Raw genomic sequence first — 26258 nt, 5'->3', positions numbered from 1 at the left:
GGCAGGAACATACCTCTTGAAAAACATTTTCTTCCTATGCTGATGAAATCACATTCTTTCCCTTTGCATAGCTGCAGCGCTTCTCAATTTCACAGTGACTGAAATGTTGAAACAAGAGTTTCAAGATTACGCCTAATAATCTACTGGCTACAAGTTGGTTAGTTATGATCCATCCACTGAGCACAGGTCTGCGCTTTTTTTTTGTTTCTCCAGGGGTCTGGCCAGCAGCACTGGTAATATCTCAAAATCCATTCACTGCAACTTCTTCACTTTTAATAGGTTGCTATCCATGCTAAAGAGGTGAGCAAAGCATATATGCTTTATATGTATATATTTTTTTATACATGTAGTTATATGCATGTAATAAAAACATACATGTAGTTATATGCATGTAATAAAAACATACATGTTTATCACCACAAGTTCACAAGGAAACCACAGCTGCAAGTAATCATTCCCTTCTATGTATTTTTTAGAAAGAAAGGAAGCAAGGGGGTTCTGGTGGAGAATCAAGATGCATCTTCATTTCATATTCAGTAAAGTTTGACTTTCCTTCCAATAAAATTTTACTGCCACAATTAGCCTTTCCAACTCATCATTATACGGACTAAGGGATTGCGGAATTGCATTCTCCTGACATCTGTCTCTTAAGAAAATCCATCTTTTGCTAGTGTCACACTCAAAACATACAAGGAGGTTTTGTTCTGTTTTCTCTGAAGCTTGTAATTTGATCAAACAGATCTCTCGTCACATGATCTCTGTGCATGTGTCGGGTTGTTTGTTTGTTTTTCTGTTTTAATTGACGACTACCATGTATATGTCCCATAAACTTCCTTGGTCAGAATCTCTGTCTTCCACTTATCCCATGAGGACAACAAGGATTACCAACAAAGTAAACCATGGTAGGGTGGGAATTATAGACCTTGGAAAATAACTGGGGTATATCAAAACTCAGCCCTGTGGAAGGCATATGGGAATTTTCTCTCCAGCTCTAGCAAGGCCAATGTTTCCTCTAGAATAAGACTTCTTTTCCAAACACCTAGTTCTGTTACCCTAGACCATCCCAATATGAAGCAAAGAGGGCCTGCAATGTTTAACACAAATTAGCCAAGAGACCAGCAGTGTCTGCATTTAATCAGGAGCCAACAAGCAATGCTTAAATCCACCAATGCACCTGAGAGTTATAATAACTCATTTGTACAGCATCTGGCACAAACAGGACAGTAATGCCAAGCATTAACTCTATCCCAAATAGAGGTAGCGACAGTATTTTTTTCACTCCGGAGATAGTATAAAAAATTTAATCAACTTATCAGGAAAAGGTAGATGTCCTACATGGGCTATAATGAGTTTTTTCAATTCTTTTTTTTTTTTTTTTTCCCCTGTGTGGAAAATATAACAGGTTTATTTAGTCTGGAATTTAAATTAAAAAGAACAAGACAGAGATATTGTTAGCTTTTTTATAGTGCTAATTTTTTAAATAACTTATCTTTAGTTATTTTTCTTACATCTGACTTACATAAACCCTAGCTGAAGTGAAATGGAAAGGTCAGTTATACTGTGTGATATTGCTACATTATTTTTTGATTATTTAAGTAATTTACTTGTTTTTTCTCTCATAAACTGTATGCAGAAAATTTGCAACTAAAGGCAGAAAAGCAAAAAAGGACATACAAAATTTCACACAGGTTAATTCTATTTTTAAAAGTTTATTTGCTTTGCATAGATGAAAACTTTACCTTTTGCATGATTAATCAAGCAAATGGAAATTTGGGGGCATTCTTTCACTTTGGATAAATAACGGCAACAAGAGATAATAATGCCATTCAAAATAAAGATAATGAAAAAACACATTCTAGGTTACAGGTTTTCAACATACCACATATGGACTAAGTACCATTCCACAGAAACCTGTGTAAAGCCTGTATTTTATATAGACAGCTGAGGCAAATATAAAGACCTTCAGCAACAGGGACTGAGTACATTGCAGGAACATGAAATTTAGTTATCACTTCCACATAAAGCCACCAGGATTTTTTCATAATCTCCTTTGAGTTCATCCTGTCAATTTAAGTACAAAAAACCACAATTGTTAGGATAATAATGAAGTGAAATAAAACTCAATAAGCATTCAGTATACATGTACCAGACATCAATCTTTCACCTAAATAAACTACTCAATTAGTAACACATATATGTTAGCCACAGCCTGAGGTTGAACTGAGTACCTTCACTGAAGTTATCTGTATGGCCTAGAAATAAATAAACACATTTCTAGAGTGGAGCAGAGGTAGACAAGGCCAGCGAAAATCCTGGGATTTCTACCCAGGAGTTAAAGCTTTTCTTCTCTAGATACAGTGAAAATGCCTTCCTTGACCAGCGATGTCCAATATTCATTTACATTAAAACACTATACACATTGTATCTAGGATATCTCAAACACAGGCTAATAGTATAGTGATATACTATTCACCATAATTTACCATAATATCACTTATTCAGCTTGGGAAGAAATTATAATATGCATTAAGCGTTCACTATAGTTATCACACACTATGTTTTCTCAAATTTGAATCTACTTTGCAGAGACGTGTGAATTGTTTAGTGTAGCCACGCTACACCTCAAGCCTTTTGGAACACTATGAGGTGATGTAATTACATACCAAATTACAGATCACACACACTCATGATGGAAGAATGAAAGTTAACTTTGGCACCTAGCTGAAAAAGTAGCAGACACCAATAAAAGTCAAAAAGGGATTTTGATACATGTAGGGACTATGTTTCCACTCCAATCAAGACTCTTTTTTTAGTGTTGTCTACTGGCCTCCACGAAGCTCCACACTTCAGCTTTCTACAACTCTTCCATTGGTTTAAATTTTCTGGAAAATACATTGGGTCATCTGTACCCTTTAGGAAGATATTTCTACCTAAATCACCTGGAAAGCAGGCCAAATAAATTTCAAGTTTTCAAGGTATTTGCAGGAGTTCCTCAAATGTTAAAAACCAATAGCCGGTTGCATCAAATCTCTCTCAGAGAGCAACCGTCTCCACTCTCCTGCCAATGTACCTTATGTCTGCTCAAGCACAGGAGCTTGGGCATACTGTAGTCTCTATTCAATTCTTGGTTTCTACTGTAAGATGATACCCTGAGACATGTAACACTACTAACAAATTGCTATAGCTTTTGTGGCAAAAACATTGCCCCAGAAAATGAATTAGTTCTACTAGCATGTGGATCATTGGGAACATGAGTTACTCAGCTCCAGTGAGTTACTCAGGATGAACTGGTGACTGAGGAGCAGAAGAGTTAACAAACTCTTAATGAGCTTCCAAAATCATTTGGTTGTTTTGTATTGAATATATCACCTGAAAGAAAACCTACCATAATGGCTTGGCGGAGAGAGATGCCATACAGATTCTTGTAATAGCCTTTGATCTCATTCATATCCACTTCATGGCGTGAAACCATGATTCTGATGAGTTCTTTGTGCCGTGTCCCAAAGCCCTGTTAAAAGAAAAAAAGAAAAAAAAAAGAAAAGAAAACAAAAAAGAGGCTACTTATGTCATAACAACATCTTAAATCAAGGTTCTCTGTGATAATCCATCAGACTTCCATGTGGGTGTACAGAGCCCATAATCTATTCCTTCAACATCTCTCATGAGAGGGTCATCTCTTATCCCCCTTCTGTTTCCTATGAGCACAATTCACTTCTGACAGGTTACCTCTACCCCTGGATTTCCTTTTCATGCATTTGTTTCAGCTGTTTCCTAAAAAAAGGCATGTCCTTCACTGCGCTAGACAGCAGAGACAATCTAGATTTTGCTGCCTTTTTATTTTTTAAGAGTGCAATGAAGTGTATTTGCATAACAATTCACTCAATTTTTCACACACTGCTCCTAACCAAGTCACAGGAGTTATGAAAATACCTGCATACTAGGCAGTTTCAGTGTCTCTAGCTGCCTTACTCAACTCAGGTTCCAAATTTGCCAGAACGATCATGGATGTCTTGTCAAAGATTAGGCTTCTACAAGGTTCTTGTCCAGTTCTGTAAGTGCTTTCCTGTTTACTTTTCATTAATATTTTTGTGGCTTCATAAATCAGAAAAGTTCCAGTTAGCTGGCTGCCTGTCACTGTCTAGAGTAAAAGAGATATGTGGATGGACAAATGCCTTCCTGAACACCCTATAGCAAACAGGCAGCTCCTCCTATAGAAACACTCTCAGAGTTTTCAAAGGAAAGAACTTAATTTTCTTCTGCAGTCCTTTTTTTATCACACAAAGGGCTTAGAGAGCTCTAGGTAGCTTGTTATTTTTCAGCTTACAAAGCACTGCATGTTTACAAAAAGTTCTTTCTTTAGGTTACCTTCATGGCCAAGTGGAGTTTTTCAGCAAAGAAAGCCGGCTTGCTTGTGGCACACTTCACTGCAATGAAACAATGAGATAAGGTCATATATGTTATACATGAAAAAGTAACAAAAGGCAAAAGTTTGGAAAGAAAACACCTCCAAAGCAGTCCCAGTGCTCCTACCAGCATATCCTATTTATCTACTACTTTGTTACCTGTCTTCAAAATATGGGAGAAGTAGCAGTTCCTTTACTTGGTCTGTTCAGAAAGCAATTCAGTCAGGGGACAATAGTTTACAATACTGCACTCCGTAGCTTATTGCCACAAAATTAAGAAAGATGTTCCCAAGTTCCCAAGAAGTGAATTGTAAAAGCATTTGCCTTTTACAGCAAAGCTGGATGTTACGTTCTGCTGTTTTGTAAACTCAGTTTTACGAAGTACTTGCCCTCCACTTCTGATATTAAGAGGGATCTGATGGGACTCATTCTTTTATCCAAATGTATTTGACTGTGATATAAAAGCTGAAAAATAGATGGGTGTCTGGCTTCTGATTCCATCCCTGGTCCACTGAGAAGAGTGATTTAAGTGAGTCATTGCCTCATCTTACTGTTCATGAGGAACAATAACTTTATGGGTCTTAACATACACCTTTATCACAAACCTTTTAAGAATCTTTTTTGGAACAAAGCCGCAGAAGGAAATTCATTATATTTTTAATGAACATATATTATAAATATGTTTGAAAAACAAAATTTACAGAAGAGTGGGTTCGGGGTTTTGTGGTTTTGGTTGTTTTTTTTTTGAAGACAGCTTCAAAAATCTTGGATTTTTCATACATATTTTGCCTGTTCTTACATCTCTTTTTGGCATATTGTCTTCCTGTAAAGACTTTCCTATGTTGATGACACATCTGTTCTCTTTAAAAGACCTTTCTACATATCAGGGGGGTGGTATTTCTACTCATTCATCAACTTTAACTGATTTAAAATAACTAAATTAAATCATTATGTTTGGACTAGGTCTTCCAAAGCATTATTTAGCAAGTTTCTCGGTGAAACAGGGTAAGCCCAGAATAGCTTCCTATCAGAGCAAGTATGACAGAAGTAAAAAGTAGGTTTTCATAAGGTCAGTATATATACTATGTTACAATCTGCATAACCACTTACCAATGGTAGTCAGGCAGTTCTCAATATCACCTTTCAGCTCCAAATCCAGTACTTTGTTCATGTCGTGCTTGCTGTATTTGGTGTACTTCTGAAAGACTAAATAAGGGAAGAAAACTCAGTGAATAGTGATGAAAATACAGTATACTCCCTACACTGCCTCTGCCTTATTCTGTCCTCGTTGCTGTAACAGTGTACACAGATGACTGCTTTTAGGCCATCTTTCTATTTTCTTCAGCCAGCACAGTGTAAAGAACAGTGTTACTGCATGGATTAGTGGAGACAGCATAAGAAATGGGACTTTGTTAGGATGATAGGGTTTGTGCTCCCATTGGTAGGGATAGATAGATCCAGTGACTCTGCTGGAGCTTGTGACATTAGGTGATACCTCTACCCAGGGCAAAGTGGCTGAGGAGCAAGATCATGTTGGGGAACATTCAGAATCCCTGCCACACTGATCCCTTGGCCTTGTGATCACTACCCATGTGAGACTTCATGGAAATAGTTTTGTTAACAATCTAAATTGTATTACTCATCACTAGTACGAAAAGAGCAGCCAAGCTGCCAACTGCACCCTTAGAAAGCAAGCAAGTATCCAACTACAAACATCTTTCTAACACAGTCGTGTCTTGATAATCTATATCTCTTTCATGAGCAGGTCATATTCAAAATACAATTCCTGTGAAGCACGAAGTTTCATCCAACCTACCCCTTCGGAGATGTGGGTAGCTTCTTGCAGTAAGAACAGTAATAAACACATTAATATCAGTTCCTTTCCTTTTCTCTCCTGCTTCATACAAGGCCTGCCATAAAGAAAGCACAGAAATAAAATATTCTACTTCTGAGGCCATCAGCCAAAGGCAGGCCACAGCTTTTCAGTGATGAACTCTAGTCCTTGACACAATCCATTACAAAGCTCTACACAACTCCAAACTACCTCTAGCTCAATCAATAATACTTCATACTTTACTTATGTTTTAACAGTATCTAAAGAACACTACGCAGCTACAAAACATATTTTCAGCCATTTTACAATTACCATCTAGCACTTCTGGGTATACTACATTATTGAATGAAGGTATTTTTCAGATGTCATAATACGCTTAGGGTTTACATGGGAGCTTAGGACTGGCAAGCTTTGGTCAGACAAACAAAATTATCTCTGATATTAACTGGGCATATGTGAAGGAGCAGCCTACACACCAAGTACTCCTTGTCTTTCCAGGGGTGACTTTAATGGACCAAATCAGCCTCCTTCATTTTCCTCACCTCCTCAAACCTCTCTATAAATAATAATTAAAGACTTCCACACAGCAGCAAAGAATATTTAACAACACTCTGTCTGCACCAAGAGAAATATTATTGAACTTTTGAGCTTAGGGTATTGATTTACTGACCTTTCATATCTAGGGCTGATGAGATAACTAAACTACATATGTAGAAGGAATAAAAGCAGTGTTGCTCAATGGCCTTTTCTTGGTTGGATTTTCAAAAAATCAATTTAAAGTCAATCTACATTTAAATTGTAATAGTGTTGTAAGATTTTATAGGTGAAAACTCAGGAAAGACTGCTAACGTTTACCAAGATTTTAACAAAAATAGTCACAATAATTGTGGAAAAAATAGGGAAAAATGCTGATTTTAGAATTATTCAGAAAATTACTGTGATGTTTACCCAATAATCTTGAAAGGTTCATTACTGTAAAGCAATATCTATAGTTAACATGCTGAAGGTGAAGATTTCATTTCCTTCAGATAGCGAAGCTTACATGAACTTTATAAAAAGTATCCCCTCGGAAAAGATTGCTGTATAACATATAAATCTCTGTTAGGTCTGCAGTGAAAAAGATTGAAGTATAACATTCACAAACAGTTTGTAATCTCAAGTAAGTCAGATGAAGAAGATGTGCAGAGTGCCAAATATGATCTTACCCTGGCATCACTATCAGCAAGCTCATCATTCACATGAGTATCTTCACATCGATCAGCCTACATAAATAAAAAAATAAATAAATAAATAAATAGATAGATAGATAGATAAATAAATAAATAGATAGATGGATAGATAGATAAATAAATAAATAAAGACATTTATTTCACTGCTACTCACAATCATTAAGTTCACCAAAACTCAGCATTTTAAAGTTCTGCTCCACCGTTCTCATACATACCTTAATACATAATTGCAGATAGATACAGGTATGTCAATCATTGTGTGAATAAAGCTGTTGTATTTGTTAATCAACCATAGCTCACATTTCTAAGGCCATCAGCAGTTTATTTCTGAAGTCCTACACTAAAATCCACAGGAAGCATTGTTTCTTAATGTGAAGTTACAGGCTTGGAAGCTGTGATTTGGTCCCTGATGACCATTGAATAGACTTCTTTCAAGTTGGTTTGAAACCAAAAACTTAAAATCAAAATGATGCACACAGATGTATCAAAAAATAATCCCAAGTGTATGTACAAGCTTCATATACATTTCCTCAGCAATAATGGAGTCAAATATTTATGCATTTTAAAAGGGTCTTTTTATCAGCCAGCCCCACTGTTTAAACTCATGTCCTTTTGAACATAAATCCACAAACCACTTTGTTCACTTGTTAGCTCACTGCCCCAGTCCTCTTATCTATTGGAAACATATTTTGACAGCAAGACAAATTTACCAATTACTAAATTACAATATTATATATAGTGTATATACTTATAAACTTAACTGAACAATTATTCACCTAATTGTAAGCATTTCTTCTTCTTCTATTTCTAGTCAATTGACATGACATTCCTTTTTTATGAAATGCTTACACTCAGTTACCACAAAAAGTCCTAAAACCATAACTGACAAACAATAAGAAACACCACTGTTTTTTAAAATGCATTTGAGATAAAATCTCATTATAGCTTCTTTAATAACAATTTCACAGAGTTGAAGATATGTAAATAAGAAATAATGAAGGAAATAAATCCTTGTTTATTGTAAGTCTTTCTCTAAAATAGTCTTGACAGCACTAAATTTTTATTATGGGTAATGTCACTCAAAATGCTTAAACACAGCATACCTTGGATAGAGCAACCAAAGCCTTCTGAAAGTCTCCAGATGTGTCAGAGATAATGTCTTGTGTCAGATCTCTCTTCAGCACTGAAATCAAGAGAAAAAGGATTCATAGTTTGTTTTAAAGCTGTCTACTAGGTTGACTAGACATTCTTTAAAGGTCCCTTCCAAACTAAACCATTTTATGATTCCATGATTTTTCAGCCTTTTCATAACCTCCCACTTAAATATGCCCATTAGAAATACAGTTTTCTTGCTTTCTCTCATTTAGCTTTGAGAAGGGATGTATCTGTAACATGACCTCTAACCCCTGAGATGTGCTGTGAAGTTGGAGACTAAACCCAAAATTTGCTTTAAAAGTCCTTCTCCAAGGTCTTGTGGTTGGCATTGTCTTGGGTTCTTGCTGGTGAAGTATAAAAAAAAGCTTGAAACTTTTTCTGAGCCATTTGTTTTTCCTTCTTATTTCTGGTTGTACTTATCAGCACTGAACTCAATCACAAAACTCTTCTGAAAAATCAAACTATTAATTTGAGCTTCTGAGACTATTTGAATGGAAATCTCTTGGAAAAGTTAGCCCATAATCCCAGAAAACATGGTTTAATTAGACAACACTGTTTGACTGCAGTAAACTCTACATATGTGAGAGAGAGCACATTATGTTTTAGTCCTCTCTTCAAAGATTGTTCCCCTTTGTTCACTGGTTGCTCCTTCTGCTAATGTTATCTATGGTGCTATAGCTATCTGTGTTGCTAAGTCAATAAGCTTTTTCTTCAAGCCTAGTGAGATCTTAAGAGGTCAGCCAAGGCTTAGTTACAAGAGAAGAAAGGCAGCTGGGTTTTACTTGCACCCTAGAAAACATCTAAATGCATGGCCCATTCCACGAGACCTCTGAAGTTCTGGCACTGACGTTGTGTCCTTTCTTTCTGTATTGGGATCTGCATAGGTCAGAAGAAGTCAGTATGACCACCCTCCCCTGCAATATTTTCAGTCTTCTGAGAAGCTTCGCTTGCCTCCTACAACGTCATCTCAGTGAGGCTGTGACTGCAATGTGCCTGCTATAGTTATACCATTAATACTTCTTTCTTGCTCTGAATTACCTTCTTTGTAGTATCTGCTGGCTTCTCTGATCTCTCTGTTGTTTCTTGAGCACAGAATCTCAATTAAGGTATCTTCATCAGTTCCAAGTCCCTGACAAAAATGTTTGCATTTTTAGAAATGTTATTTGATACTACAAACTTAAAATTTAGAAGGCCAGAAATAAGGTGAAAATCATGGCCTTGACTTTGAAGGCCCCATGGAGAACAAGAAATTAAAATTAACATTGTGCTTCCATACAATATTATTTCGGCTCTTTTGGGATTATTTTTTTATCAAATCTGATATCACTGGTACCCAAAAGAAGCACTAAAGGGACAAAGCAGGGCACATAAAAGATAGGAATGTAAAAATTATGAAGAAAAATACTCCTTCCTTTATTTTGTTTTCTCTTACTTAAACATATCTGTAAACACTATGTCTTTCTACCACTCCATCAGCTACCCTTATTCAGAAAGCAGAATGAATTCATTCTCACAAAAGAATACCATTTGCAGCCAATTTCCTCCAACACTGAAATTCAGCAGAGATGGCTGGGTCTTCTTCTCAGAACCTGGATTACCAGTATAGATTTATTTTACAAAGTGGTGTTAAAATGAAGACAATACACAAGTTTAGAAACCCAACTCCAGTGTCACTTACAGGCTTTGGTAACTATTTGTGCTCTTTAAGAAAGTTTTTCTCACAAGCTTTTGCCTTACCTTCATAGAGGCTCTTAATTCTTCAGCATCAAACTGAGCTGGAGTTTTGAGCAGAGCCACAACAACATCTTCCAGGTGGCTTTTCAGAACTTTTTTCAAGGCGTCTTCCAGACTCTGTGGCAGGAATAATGTGAAACATACTTAGCCAGTGAATGGTAAAAAGCTGCTGTTCAGCTACAGTCCAAAAATTAAGTCTGATTTCTGATTAATCTTAGTCTACATAATTGCTTTAACTACTAGAAAGAAATATGAAGTCCTAACTGAATTTTTGTCACCTTTATGTCAATCTAAGTGTCGGGTTTTTCAATAAGTATTCAGGAGTGCTTTCACATGTTGCAGTTCAGCCAGATTCACCCATTGACAGCATTAGAAGAAGACTTAAATTAGGCTGATTTTTTTTTTAAGGGACGGTAATACTATATTGCTGTTTTGATTACAACTGATCATATGATATGTTGCTTATCTGGATAACTTTTTAATAAATCCATTTATTGCATAAAGGGTACAGAATTTGCAGTGGAAACACTGTGGATGTACTGTAATAACACCCTACACAAAACTGCAAGTCCTGAAGTTAAGATTTGGGCTATATTCTAATTTGACCTAAATTTAAGCTTAAAAAAAATCTGGAAATGCTCAGTACTCTATTTCATTACATTAAAAGTTACAGCCCTATTCTCCACCAAGTATGTGTCAAGGTTGTGGATGTAAGACGGAGAAGGTCAATCTGTTTTGTAGGATACCTAAACCAATACGATTATTTCAGAAGGAAGCATGAAGTCCATAGTTAGTTCTGTTCTGCTTTTGATGGTGTGCCAGGGACCAGGATATCTATTAATCTAATAGCATTAGTCTGCCTGTGTCTTTGAAGTTGTATTTTAATTTAGGTCCTTAAAAAATATAATTGCATGATTGAATTTTCCTCTGAGGGGTGGAGAGAACTGTGAAAACAACAAGTAAGGTTTCCTGAACAGAAACAAGAAATCTAGGTTAAAATGAGCTATTAGATTTATTTTCTGTCTTGGCCCTTCAAAGTTACACTTAGAGTTAGTTACAAAGCAAAAAATTCAAAGGCATCACTTTCCAAGGAGAAAATGCTCAGTAACCCTAGTATACCAACAGTGCAATTGTAATTTCAGTTTAGAGATACATGTTCGACTGGAGAAAATGTGTTATAGAGAAAAGTAAGAGAAATTACAAACTTTTCCAGAAATATGCAGTCATTTCCAAGCTTCTCAGTTCCAGAGACTAGCAGTTTTATCACTCAGAGGTAGAAGAACACTGCTCCCTGTACACCCATCCATCTACCAGTGCTGGTATACTTGTGGAACAGTGTTATGGTCCTACAACTTTCCTATCCTATTTAGTATTCTACCTGGACTTAAATATTCAGAGACATACCTACAAGTCCTCCTCTCCACCTCTCCCTTTCTCTCAACAGACTGTCTCCAAGGTGGCAGTGAAATCTCTGTCAGAAATTTAGTGTTCTGAAGGATCTCTAGGGCATTCAAAAATCTGGAAAGTTAGAACCTCAAAATTTTTCTTATTTCAAAATAGTGGACACCATATTCAAAGGTTCAGCATTGGCAGTATAGTTGCAGGGTATTATCATTCTGTCACAGTTTTCACAAACTACAGAAGGCAGAAGACTGTATCTTTCTTTTTTATGAAGCTAAAGCTATATGTACCATATAAGCCAGGAGCAACATTGATATTCTGGGTGTAAATTTAAGCTTGGCTTGAAAATTCTTTACCTTTCCTTTAGCCTGTTGATAGGCAGCTTTGATCTGCTGACGCTGAACATTTGTTCTTTTAGTCAAGATGTCAATGATGGTGGCTTCATCCACACCTAAGAAACACCAAACAACATGTCTACTATATTGGAAATATTATAATGGTCACTGGTCCATCATTTAGCCAAATAATAATTTTTACATTTTATTGTTTCCTTTGTGTCATATTTTGATTTCTTGACACACTGAAGTTTAACCAAAATAAAAACTGTAATAATCTACTGACAATTAGTGATGTAGTGAAGAAACACAGTAAATAGATTCCCATAGAGCACAGAAACCTATGTTTCTACAGTTTCATCTAGAAAGTATCAAAGTGTTCTGAATGCAAAACTTACACTCCAGAATAACACAAAAATAAATTAGACTATGTACTCATTTAATCTCAGTAAGTCAAACTGAAAAAGGTTTCAAAATACAGGCAAAGAGCCAAATGTGGATTTCATTAGAAGAGAGAAGTGCAATAGAAACATACACTATATTATCAGCATACTCACTGCCTCTTGAGGGAATTCTATGGGTGTCAAATGAAGTATTAGTATGGTATGTTATAATATTTTTTGATTCTCTAAAAATTAAATTTTTCCAACCCTTCCTTCAACATGTTCAAGAACTTTAATGTAGTACTAAGGTCTGAAATTGTAATACATAAGGATATCAAAGAGATGAGGTTCTTTACCAAGTGGTATAATTTAATGTATTGCCAAACTTTTAAAACCACAGGCAACTCTCCTGCTTGCCATCACCTCTCTCTCTGATATTTTATTCAGTGCTATTCTCAAAAATTCCTAAGGAAGAGTCCTAATGTAACAGGTTAAATATTTAATCCTCTTACCCTTTACAGTAATAGCTTTTTCCAAAGCAGCAACATCAGCTGATGGATCGAAGTTAGGGTATGAGTGTACTCCAGAGCCACCTTTTGAACTTTTCTGCAGAGGAGGGTGGAAAAAATATATATTGTCCATTCCAAATGATATTTTTACAAAGAAGCAGTTTTAGATTCCTAAATAAGCCATGTATTTGGAACTACTTACTATAGGACTATCAAGGAACATACACAGTCTTGTAACTACAGAGAATTAAACAGACTCAGTAATGGATTTGCATTGGATCTATTCCTTTCACACCTCTTACATTAAACAGAAAATACTTAATACATTATTTGAGGCACTTGAAGACCAATTTCTCAGGGTGAGTTGGATTTCACAGAAAAATACTTCTTAACTGTCACGTTAGGCAATTATGTCCAAATTTTAAAGGCTCTAAAACAACAATTAAATTCTACAGGCACTGCCAGTAAATTGCTGCTAATTTCCCTGCTCATCTTATGCAAATTGACTGTGCATCACATTAAGTGACTTCTCAGCTGACTCTTATCTAAAGCGATGAGCGCTTCTTTCATGCAAGATCTTGGAGAAGAGTTCAAATCTTATCCTACAAGGAAGTGGAGAACTGTTACCCAGCTTCTTTGAAAGTCGAAATGTAAGCCACATTTTCTTCACAGGCATTATTTAGTGGCTGCCTTTGGTGAATCCACTCCTAGATGCACACTCCCTTGCCAATGTCTAAAGTGCTCTGGGAATAACTAGGGATAATTAATTCCACTATGTGACAGATTACATGGCTTGCCCTAAGTCATGACAAATCAAGTTGCATGTAGGTCTTATAACCCAACAGCACTACCTAACCAATGCCATACTCGTTACTGTCGTTTACAGAAGTTATAAAATGCCCCAAGGCTCTTGATTAAATATTTGTATAGAATTCCCCTTGGTATGATATATGGTGGGATTTTTTATTTTGAAATCCCCAGCAGTTTTGCTAAACTTTTTCAGAATCACCTTTACTCTTCGTCCTGTTTCAACAACTCACTATTTTAATTTTTTTAAATCCTTTGCTACTAAATAGCACAAGACAAATGGCAGGGCCTTACGGATACATGTTTTACATAAAGCATTCTGTATTGAATTTTGTACATTTCTAATATCTGATAATTAAATATTCAACTACCTAGGGGTTGTGTGAGAACAGAGGGACTGCATACTTAAAGCAATGTCTTGCATACTTTTGAAAAATATCGCTGTGACTTGTGTAATAAGCCAACAGAGGAACAAGACTGGTTTGCTGCCTATTTCCTAGGCACACCACGTGAGTCGTTGTATACTGGCTTCCATGACAAGCTACTAGCAATAACAAACACAGCCAGAATGGCTCTGGACCTGGGAGTGCAAGAGGAATGGGATGGTGGAGCCAAAGTTTTATGCACAAAACATTATGGAGTCAATATTATGAAATACGCAAAGAGCAGAAAACTTTATTTACTGAAACTTCCCCCTTATTTTCAGGGTTTTTTTCAAAATGAAAGTTCTTTAGGATCTCCTGTGACTTTAAAGTGTGCTGCTTTTCCTTTGCTAACAGTCCTTTCAGTATCTTAATGAACTTCACTGTCACAAAGCCTCCCCACATCGTCCTAGTGCAATAACTGTTGACTTCTCACCACTATAAGCCTCCCTTCTAATTATACCAATACTGATTATCTGAGATGTTTTATTACAAACTGTGACTCTTTCCATCGTAAACATGACATATAATAAGAAAACTAGGACATATACGAGTAACTTTAGTTCCTCCTTTACGTTCCTGGGCTCTAACTCATGGCTTCCTGTACCTCAGCCTAAGAGTTCCTGTTTTTCTCATGTCATCTGAACATATTCTTACACATTTACACACTTGTGCATCAGATTACTACCTTAAGGAGGATAACTTGAGTGAATCAGTGATTGATCAATGGAAATTACAATTTCTTTACAGTAACTAGATCTGCCTAGGAACTGATAACAAGACTGATATGTGCAAATAAAAGTAATTTTTCATCTTATAGCAGACCTACTAGGTTATTAGATTGTATTAGGTTATATGTTGCAATAAAATTGGGTTCCAGTTCTAATCAGCTGGAGTTTTGCCATTGGTTTTTCTCCCTTCGAGTGTATCAAAGACAATAGGTGGCATATGCATTGAAATAACTTTTAAAAGTACTTGAAATTAAGCATGATGCTCTCAAAAAGTGATAATACTTACAATACATTCCTGCTCCTGATTTTCTATGAACCATGCCTGTTTCAGAAATTCTGATACCATAGCCATGTTGACAGAGTTCCTGGGAAGAGATGCATCAAGTTACAAACCATTTTTCATAGTTTTCAGCACCAAGTACAAATCAAAGTTTCGCACTCTCAAAATCCTTTCTTTTGAACTATGATATGCAGGGGTTAGTCTCCCAAGCACTAATTGACTGGTACTGTTGGAAGCAGGTAACTTTTGGCAGGTGATGCAATGCTCCACAATTTCTTGCTCACCCCCTGACCCTTAGCTACTTGCAGAAGTTTTAGATTAGAAATAGACCAGTAAACTAGTCGGACTATTTGCTTATTTACTACGGAAATATCTAAGCATTAGCACTGACTTACAAAGGGAAGGTACCAGAAACAAATTAAAGTCTGTCTTTCCCCATTAGTTAAGGCATCAGCTTTGCCCATTTAGCTTACTGAATATTTGATTCTGTTCAAATTCAGTGGTAAACAAATATTCTTGTCTCATCATTTGCTGAGGTTAGAGCTCTTGTGTGTTAAGGCAAAAGATATTCCCTTCTTAAATACATTCTTATGCAATTTCTTTGACTAGCCCCTTCCAAAAGAAGACAAGTAATATTGGACAGTTTCACCTACACTGTTCCTTATTTCTTACATATTTCCTCCAATTTCTGCAAAATAGAGCATTATCTATTAAAGAAGGGGGAAAAAAAAGTAATTTTTGCTTTTTACCACTCAAAATAAAAATCAGACTAGCTTTTCCATAAGATACCATGCAGGATGGGAAAAAAGACCAATGGTGATATGATTTTACATTGAGCATCCAAAAATAATTAATAGGTGGCTTTATAGCAGCTTTGATGTATGGAATATTCTGTTTGGTAATAGAAATAGTGAGGGAACAAAGAGCAGAATTTAATGTTTTATCAAATAAAGCATTTTTGGTCTGCTTTAAATAGATTTTTTTTTTCTTCAAAACACAATTCCATGGCAAACTCTAGGAAGACTTGGTTTTAAAGTATACATATAAACAATGAACGAATGTTGCTGGGTAAACTGGAGTGTCTTTGGTCTCTTCTCCCCAGTAACAAGCGATAGGGCAAGAGGAAATGGCCTCAAGCTGCACCAGGGGAACTTTAGGTTGGACATTAGAAAAAACTTCTTCACCGAAAGGGTTGTCAGGCATTGGAACAGGCTGCCCAGGGAGGTGGTTGAGTCTCCATCCCTGGAGGTATCTAAAAGAAGGATAGATGTGGTGCTTGAGGATATGGTTTAGTGGTGGACTTGGAGGTGAGAGTTTAGTGGTTGGACTCGATGATCTTAAGGGTCTTTTCCAACCTTAACGATTCTATGATTCTATTATTCTATAGTGTAAACGGAGACAAAATGCTATTTGCGGTCTTGGGGTGTAGATCATAAAATGTAGATCATATACATGAGTATAAAAAATTATGTTGCTTATGCTGCAAACACACTTGCCATATTTATGACCTGTGTCCGCTAGGAAGGGCAAAAAGCAGTCATTTAAAGTGACACACACCTAGGATCAAGAAGTGTAGCTTCAGCCTGGCTGTTTCTTTCCCTCACAGCAAAACTGTAAAGCTTACTTCCATGTTCAGATGCAAACAAAGCGGCAGCTACCTCTCATGGCCCTCCTCCAGCCCTCCTGCCCAGCTCCACCCTTCCCTCCCCTCTTCTAGGCAGGAGCCACCCACACTTCTGCTTCCTCAGAAAACTCTTGCTTTTGTGCCCTTCCCAAAGCCCTGAGGGCACAAAATTCAGCTCTGACTGTGCTGCTAGAAAAACTGAAACTAACTCTGAATCTTTATTTCACTGTTACTTAGAGTAGGTCTCATCTCAGTAAATAATGGTCAGAATATTGTGTAAGTTGTAAGGATCAGCTTTCATGCTTGTGTCATTTACTGAGGATCAGAAAAGCATACTTATGTTGTTATTAAAAACAATATTTTATCAAGCTCTCATAATGACTCCTGTACCTTTCTTGTATTGACAGAAGAATTATATGAGGCCAAAGGAAGTGCTAGAGTGTCTGAAGTTCTGCTGCATTTTATCACAGCACACATAAAGGCCATATGCAGTAGAACGAAAACATTTCTTCTACCTGTCCCCACTCACACACCTCACACCCAGCTCTAGAGGCTTTGTTGCTCTTGGGAATGACTAGAGCAGAAGGCTTCTAGCCTATACTAAATTGGGTTTATTAAGCCTCTAAACTTTTATATTTATCCTAATTTAAATTAGAGATACAGTAAAATAATTCTGTGCCTTAAAAACTAAGTCTTTTTTTCCCTTCTTTTTAAATAAAGACACTTTGGCATGCATATCCATGTATTTTCATCTAGTAAACAAATAATGTAATTTTAATAAAGGTCATAGAATCATAGACTCCTAGAACGCTTTCAGTTGGAAGGGTTAGAGGTCATCTAGTCCAACTCTGCAAAGTCAAACTAGGTAGTGGCTCTTGAGGGGGACTAAAGACCTTACTCTGCTTGAATTGGCTCACAAAGTGAAGAAACCACTTTACATATAGAACTGTTTGCCTGCTTTATAAGAAACTATGGCTAATAAGAAAAAAGAATGGAATCTAGGAAGACAGCCCTGACAGAGTAAAGGTCTTTCACAACGCTTTGACGCACTCCACTCTAAAATGCAAACAGCTCATGTATAAAATACCTACATCCAGGAGGGATAAATTCAGTCAAAACATTATTTTAATTTAGTATGAAAAGGACTGGAAGAACTGATGGCTTTCTGCCGTATATTTTCCTTTACTTTTCAGCTCAGGACAAAATCTATGAACGGGGACATGAAAAAACTATATGTACCTACAGAGTGGTACAAACAGAAGGTACCATGGAAAAGTGTGACACTTCTTTCTGGTTACTCCATACCAAATACATATTTGAGAGTTTTTCTGTTAAATAAAATATTGTCCAGATCATGTGTCCCACTTCCCAAACTGGAATGTGTAGAAGTCCCACTTAAAGGAAGGAGAATCAAGAACTTAAAATTTCTCTGTTTGAAAGATTGTGGTTTTTATGTGTTTTATCATTCCCAGTTGGAATGATCAACATTGCAACTGGAATGAAAAGTCAGAGATCCAGACTGGAAGTCCTAACTGTTGCTTCACAAGAGTTACTGCAGTGATACTTTCTGTCTGGCTCCCAGTATCCAGAAGAAGCACCCTTGAACTGGACATATGCAAATATTCAAAAGTTTTGAGAAAATACTCAATATCTATTGAAAATATTTAAAGACAGAAACTAAGCTTTTACACTACAGTCTGTATCAAATGACACTGTTTCTCCATGCTTATTTAAACCTATCATGAACTGTATAAGATATATCATCTCTGGTTAATGTCCAATGCTAGTTACCAGGCTCCTGATGTAAATTAAGGTCATTATACCCTATCAGAAAAACAGGCAGTAGATCTAACACAATAATTTATTTTACAGTGGGAAAGTCTACTGAATATGAATGAAAACATCAGAGAGGAAAACAATCTCATCCTTGGAAAATTCAGTGGAAAGTTTTAGGAGAACAAACCCCATATGACACAGCACTTCCTTATGTGGCTTTGCCTAAGTTCTTAGTCACAAAACCAGAGTTTTGCTCTTATGTTTCTAAAAGATTGCTTTGCCTCGTTTTCATTGCTTTCATGAGCAAAGACTCTTCTACAGACCCAAAGCAGCAAATTATTGTTGAAATAACAACAGCTGTTTCTTTTTTTTTAACATACAAAGCACATTAGTTTTCCAGCAACTCCAGTTTTACTGCAGATTTCTACAACAGCCTACTACAAAGGCAAAGAGAAAGCACAGGAAACAGTCAACTCTAAATAAGTTTGGTTTTAATCTTTTAAGCATTTTTTTTTTCAATTCCTTACAAGCATTAAATAAAGGCAATAATTGTCCCAGCCCTTCCATGTACCCAAACTATTGCAAAACTGAACAAATTTCTCCTGCCCACACCCACCTTTTCCTGTGCCAGCAAATCCAACACACAGAATATTGCACCAAGTTAGTTGACAAATTTAGTGCACAATTCTTAAAGTTTTTTGATCTACAGAGAGCAGTAAAGAAACACAAAAACCTACCTCCTTCCTCACTAATACAACTTTTCAGGGTGGCACAGTCCTGAGTAAGAGAGCAGAGGGCTTGCAATACTTTTATAGCACTGCGCAGGAGACCGCACCTAGCAACCAGTGTTTGCACAGCCCAGCAACCAGCTGCTCTTTGCAGCAGCTAAATCTGGGTACTGTCCAAAACACAGAACCACACACAAAAAACCCCATTGCAAAACTATGTGCTGGAGGAAGCAGGATCAGTTTTCAGAAGTGAAAATATAACGAATGAGCATGCCTAGCTCTCCTCCCCTGCCATGGCCTCATGCATCACTGTAGTAAAATGCCATAAATCTTTCAGGATTGTAAGACTAAAACATTGAAAAGCTAAACTTGAGTTACTCCCTTGTCATTTTAACATGTCTGTTACTACTTTGAAGTGAATACATTGATATATCTTTGCTCAGTGAATCTTTGAGAGAAAATAGTGGAGAAGAGTCAGTGTGACTTTCATGCTTCACTAAGGTCTGGTGGCTATTATCTCTGCTTCTTCTGCACATCAGCTCATGGAAGTCAGTCCAGGAATAAGATATGTCTAAAATTTAATATTAATACCATATGGGGTTTTTTGGTTTGGGTTTTTTTGGTTGGTTGTTTTTTTTTGTTGTTTTGGGGTTGGTTGGTTTGGGTTTTTTTTGAAATGAAACGTGGAAACAGACAGGTTTAATAAACGAGAAATAACTGGCACCTACATAGTTAGAAAGAGGTTAAAACATTCTGATTAAACTCTGAAGTTCAAAGTGAGAGTGGTTTGCACAAGATGAGGGATTCTACCAGCTAGCTAGAAGTTTTCTGCAAGCACTTCCTCACCAAGCTGACCAAACACATTTTTCAGGGATACATCCAGCACAGCTCCATGCAGTGTATCACTAACATCTCAGACTGGCCCAGAACATGATGCCTAGTGAAGAAATACCACTTCCTGAACCAGAAGCATTTGCAACTAGCAGATTGGTCTCCCAGCTGACTGTTGTCCTGCTTTCAGCTGACTTGGACTTGCTGCAACACACTGGCACCTCCAGAATGAGGAAGTATGGCTGATCTGCCTCTCACAAACATACATGAAATGCAGTCTGCCCTTGTAATCCTGATAAAATGAGGAGGAAAGGGAACTGACTGCTGGATAGCATTAGAGGGACACACAAATTCCTCAAATGTAGCACATAATTTCATACACTATTCAGCATTACTTACACCTTCTTCTGTTTAAAATACCCCTGTAGAAACTGCTGGGGCCATAAAGATGTACCCCCAACAGGGTTTGGCTGTGGGTGCTGGGGGCCAGCTCAGGATCAGCACAGCCAAGAGGGTCCCTATCCCACTGGGCCAAGGGAAGAACCCCCAGTAGTGCTGCAGGAGGCAGTGACCAGGCCACCCCAGCCCTGGGACCTGCCTTCAGCTGTGACCCCAGCATTTGGTCCCTACCTGAGCCACTGCCCCACTGCCTTGCAGCCAGTCTGGGACTGGCTGTGGAACCTAGGCTCAGCCCAGCCTGTGGACTGATGTCCTGTCCCATCCCATCCCCATCCCTATCCCCAGGGAGATGCCCAATGCTTGGGTCTGGGACTGCCCCCAGTGCCCCTGGCTCTCCTGCTTCTGACTGGGGTAATGAGGCAGAAGGGGCTACCAGGCCCTGCCTTGCCAACCCCTTTGGGACTGCCCTCCCCAGTCCTGGCCCACAGAAGGGCCCCAGCTCCCCCAACTCTCTGGCAGCAATTTTCCCCTGCATGTTGTTCTTTCCTTTTTATCTGCACATTTCACATGTGGACTGACAAAGGTATTTCAGATATTTTTCACTAAACTGAGTAATTGAACGGGCTTACCAGCTAACAGTGGTACTGTGAGCAAGCTGTCAGGTAGTATTTGATTTTGTTTATTTAATTATGAATCATGAAGTTCAGATTACTCCTGCCCTCCTGACTGTCTCCATGTCAGTACCACACTTCCAGTCTTATTTCACTGGTGTTGAATGTTGACTAAAACCTCCGTTTACACTCTTTTTCTGGGACTGTTTTCCTTGTCTATTAATAAGCATGGCTAATTACAATCCATTTATACTGAAAAGCTGGAAATCTGTGCTTATGCCTGGTGCACCTAGCTGAGCCTTTTGTCATACTGAAATAACCTATAAAGTTGGGTTACACAGGCTCAGAGAATCTTGGTAAGTTTTTGGCATTTTCTCAGTAAAGAAAATAGCATAGCAGCATTTACTGCAGGCCTATAAGGGTAGGAATTAGTGTGTTACAAGTATTTAGTAAGAAACTCTTCCACATAATCTCTTTTTTCTAATATGCTTTCTCAATAATTGGACTATTATCCCATTTTCATCACAGTATTTTTTCACCTCTCTTTTTTGTTTGTTTTATTGTCTTTCAAGCCTGTGTTTCTACTTTCAGAGTGATCTGACATGAAGGCATTGTGCTACAACCCATTGCAGGTGCGGTTTGCATTTGCTTTTCCTCCCTAATGGGTGGGGAGAAGTTGACTCATCGTGTTCCTGAAGTTGTAGTGAATCATCATCTGAGCTACAGAGCTTTATTTTAGAAAATGCATAGACTTAAAAAATGCAATTTAATTGCAGGGAGCCTTAGTGTTTATTGTTAAGTTTTTAACTGTAACTCTATCATTGTTTCACAAAGTTGTAACAGTTTGTGTATCGTTTATTTTTGATCGGTTATTGTTTATTCAGAAGTGGCAAAGCATGCAGCTGCTGTCATAGTATAAATGAGACAAAAATAAACATTTTTCTTTACTTTTAAACTCAATGTAACATCTCAGATACTGCTTGTATCACTATTTTAATACAATAGTCAATATAGTACAGAATACAGTTGCTACTGAAAGAAACCAAAATGTTCAGTAAAAAATGGAAAAGAAAAATAGTCATTTTTGGTAAACTGCCAGATTTGGCCTGCCAAATATTTCTTTTGAGGCTGGTGATAACAGCTCAAGCGGGCAGATGGAGTTTCCACAAGTGATTCATGCTACATGACATTATAGCAAAGTGAGTCAGGAATTTTGTTGGAGGCTGGGAGAAACATCAGCAGCCCTTACACCTATTTCAGAAGCTGATGGTTTCCCTGCTGTAACTCTGTGTTTGTATTACCTGGGATGCCTGAAAGAAGGCAAGCCTGGGGGTATTTGGGAGAGGACCGTTCTACCCACACTCAGCCAAAGAACACCCTTTTACAAATGACTTTCAGATTACCTATGAGATAAACATGAAGTGGCAATTGATGCTAACAAACTGCATTGTTATGAAATAGCACTATCCTGCAGGAACTCCTGAATGTAATGTCAGACAATAAGTCATAAGACAGAGCTCTGCCTATTTCCCATCAGGACAGTCATCCATTTTGAGCCAGATGATAGCAAGCCAGAGCCACCTGGAATCTGCCTCTCTCATCTTTTGCACCTTGCGACTTTATTTATCTTCAGTAGCTTTTATCCACATCCTACAAAATTGAGAGCAAACACATTATTACATTTCCTTAGACAGCAAGGACCTGCAGAGTAAAGAGCTGTACTCAGATACTCAATAGAGACAGTGATATAGATGTTATAGATCTAAAAGCATGTAATGTCACCACTGCGTGAGTTACAGCAGTCCTACTGAAGTCACTAATACTTCTAAGAAGACATTCCAGAGCAAACCCAGTACTTCTTCCGCTAACACATATTTACAAATTCCTGTTTTAGGAAGCATGTCTCTGTTACATTGTCAGAAAAATATCTTTCCTGCATATTGTAGTGCCTCCTCACCTCTTTCTTTGACCTTACAACAGATTAGATCTCAGTTTCAGTGAAAACAGCTGTACCATCTATTAATTTGCACCTAATCTGCATGATTCTAGGTAGGTGCATCTAGAGTCAGATTGTGATCATGAGTATCCCCATCATGCTATTCCATGGGCCTGGTGGCATAGAGCTTCAGATCTAGACACACAACTTCTTCTTTAGTTTCATGCTTAAAGGTAAAAAAAAAAAAGATATTAATAAGACACAATCAAAACTGTGTAATATCTCTTAGGGTTCTCTGTTAAAGTATTTATTTTCATTAATGTGTTATTTGTCATTCAGATCATATTCCAGGTGCAGACCTCTTTGCAAGTTTGCAAACATGAAAAGATTGCACAACATGGATTTTTCTCTTGTAAGTGATTCGAAAAAATTCCTTAATATTTGGGGGAAATTTTCTAACTGGGATTAAATGTATTTGGTTTTGCACTACACAAAATATTTATTATTCACCTCTTTCTTTCATCATGGGTTAGCCAATATTTTGTTATTAATTTATCTACTCAGTCTACAAGAAGGGCCACATAGACACTCACAAATCTATAGGGCCAGGTGGGATCCACCTGAGAGTACTGAGGAAACTGGCAGAGGAGCTCACCAAGACACTCTCCTCCATTTATCAGCAGTCCTGGTTAACAGGGGAGGTCCCAGATGCCTGGAAGCTTGCCAAAGTGAGACCCATCTACAAGAAGGGCTGGAAGGAGGATCCAGGGAGCTATAGGCCTGTCAGCCTGACCTTGGTACTAGGGAAGATTATGGAGCAATACATCTTAAGTGAGCTCACCAGGAAAGTGCAGGACAACCAGGGAATCAGGCCCAGCCAGCGTGGGCTCATGAAAAGCAGGTCCTGCCACACCAGCCTGATCCCTTCTATGACCAGGTGACCCACCCAGTGGATGAGGGAAAGGCTGTGGATGTTAGCTACCTGGAATTCAGCAAAGCCTTTAACACTGTCTCCCACAGCATCCTCCTAGAGAAGCTGGTGGCTCATGGCTTGGACGGGTGTACTCTTCACTGGGTGGAAAACTGGCTGGATGGCCAAGCCCAGAGAGTTGTGGTGAACAGAGTCAAATCCAGTTGGTGGCCAGTCACAAGCGGTGTTCCCCAGGGCTCAGTGTTGGGGCCAGGTCAGTTTCATGTCTTTATCAATGATGATCTGGATGAGGGGATTGAGTGCACCCTCAGTAAGTTTGCAGGTGACAGAAAGTTGGGTGGGAGTGTCAGCCTCCTCGAGGATAGGAAGGCTCTGCAGAGGGGTCTGCACAGGCTGGATCCATGGGCTGAGGCAAATTGTATGGAGTCGAACAAGGCCAAGTGCCGGGTCTTGCACTTGGGTCACAACAACCCCATGCAGCGCTACAGGTTTGGGGCAGAGTGACTGGAAAGCTGCCTGGCAGAGAAGGACCTGGGGTTGTTGGTGGACAGCTGGCTTAACAGGAGCCAGCAGTGTGCCCAGGTGGCCAAGAAGGCCAAGAAGACATCCTGGCTTGTATCAGGAATAGTGTAGCCAGCAGGAGTAGGGAAGTGATTGTGCCCCTGTACTCAGCCCTGGTGAGGCCGCACCTTGAATACTGTACATTGAGCTGCTGGAGCATGTCCAGAGAAGGCAATGCAGTTGCTGAGGGGTCTGGAGAGCAAGTCTTATGAGAAGTGGCTGGGGGAACTGGGGTTGTTTAGCTTGGAGAAGAGAAGGCTGAGGGGAGACCTTATTGCTCTCTACAACTGCCTGAAAGGAGGTTGTAGTGATGTGGGTGTTGGTCTCTTCTCCCAAGTCACTTGCAATAGGATGAGAGGAAATGGCCTCAAGTTGCATCGGGGTAGGTTTAGATTGGTTATTAGGAAAAATCTCTTTACTAAAAGAGTTGTCAGGTATTGGAAGAGGATGCTCATAAAGGTGGTGAAGTCACTATCCCTGGAGGTTCAGAAAAAGTGTACATGTGGCACTGTGGGACATGGTTTAGGAGGCATGGTAGTGTTGGGTTGACAGTTGGACTGGATCCTAGAGGTCTTTTCCAACCTTAATTATTCTGTGATTCTATGATTCTATGAAATACTGAATTGGCATTGATCTTCTGGCAACAGGAGCTCCATGCTTTAGTCAGATGTCCCCCTACTTCAACAGTTAGCTCTAATACTTAGTATTCACTTAGTTGCAGTAAATGCATTTCTGTAGCTCCAGAGATTTCTAGAAGTGTAAAGGGATTTTCTGAGTCTCATGGTAAACCAAAGCTTGGCTATCCAGAAGACACAAAATGTTAGTGAACTAACTACCTAAACTCCCCTACACAAACAAATAAATATAGCCCATGCTGTATTAGAAAGAGACAGAATAGCTGTGTGTGAAGTTATGTCAAGAAGCTACTATTTTAGGAACTAGAAGTCCCATTCAGTTTAAATGAGCTCAAGTTTTGTCAATCGTTTTAATGAAACTAGGAATTAATCTTAGGGATGCAGATTGAGAAACACTCCCCAAAGCTTTTTCAACTTGTCAGACTGCCTTCCAGGCATAAGGCCTGACTCCACTGTAGTTGTATGCCAAAGTAATTGATATGAGGAAAATCTGGATCTTCTAGGAAGCCTCCAGGAAAAAAAGCTTTGGAAACCCTGGCTACACAACTCTTCCTCCAAATCAAGTAGTGCAAACAGACGTGTACAATGATGAAGTTGTGACAAAAATAGTAAATCACTGGGGCAGGAATAACTCAATGCATATGTAGTGGGCAGTACTAAGGGGACAAGACAAAGAAGAAGGAGTGCTTAAGATTTTTACTGTCCTATAATATTAATGAGAGGGTGTACATAATAACAGAAGTGGCATTCAAGAGAAGGGAACACAATTGAGAGCTTTACTTTAAACAGCTGAACAATATATGATTGCTGCAGAAAGCTCAGTGCCTTAACAGAGAAAAGTCTTGTGGAAACAAAAATAAAAAACAAAATGGGAATGCTGGTGACATGTCACAACTGATTCTGGGAGGAGTGGAACTAGGCAGTGTCTTCCAGTGAGACCAAGAAGCAGGATAAGCAGTCCTCTGTTTCTCAAAAAAGACTGAACCCTGCTGCAAAATTTTGT

At 38.2% G+C, this 26258-nt stretch overlaps 1 protein-coding gene across 1 annotated transcript; it reads right to left on the bottom strand.

The window, feature by feature from the left end:
* Positions 1-1689: 1689 nt before the first annotated feature.
* On the bottom strand, positions 1690-19567 carry ANXA1 (annexin A1). Its single transcript, XM_075078408.1, has 13 exons — positions 19361-19567; positions 15230-15308; positions 12987-13080; positions 12113-12207; positions 10359-10472; positions 9660-9750; positions 8570-8649; positions 7443-7499; positions 6220-6313; positions 5514-5609; positions 4366-4424; positions 3386-3508; positions 1690-2061 (listed from the first exon to the last, which is right to left on the bottom strand). Exons 2-13 carry the CDS (start codon positions 15293-15295, stop codon positions 2002-2004), a joined length of 1029 nt encoding a protein of 342 aa, XP_074934509.1. The 5' UTR covers positions 15296-15308; positions 19361-19567; the 3' UTR covers positions 1690-2001.
* Between the last annotated feature and the right edge of the window lie 6691 nt (positions 19568-26258).

Source organism: Phalacrocorax aristotelis, chromosome Z (genome assembly GCF_949628215.1).
Source record: "Phalacrocorax aristotelis chromosome Z, bGulAri2.1, whole genome shotgun sequence".
Lineage (NCBI taxonomy): Eukaryota > Metazoa > Chordata > Aves > Suliformes > Phalacrocoracidae > Phalacrocorax > Phalacrocorax aristotelis.
The sequence above is the reverse complement of the archived record's forward strand: the minus strand, read 5'-3'. Positions and strand labels throughout refer to the sequence as shown.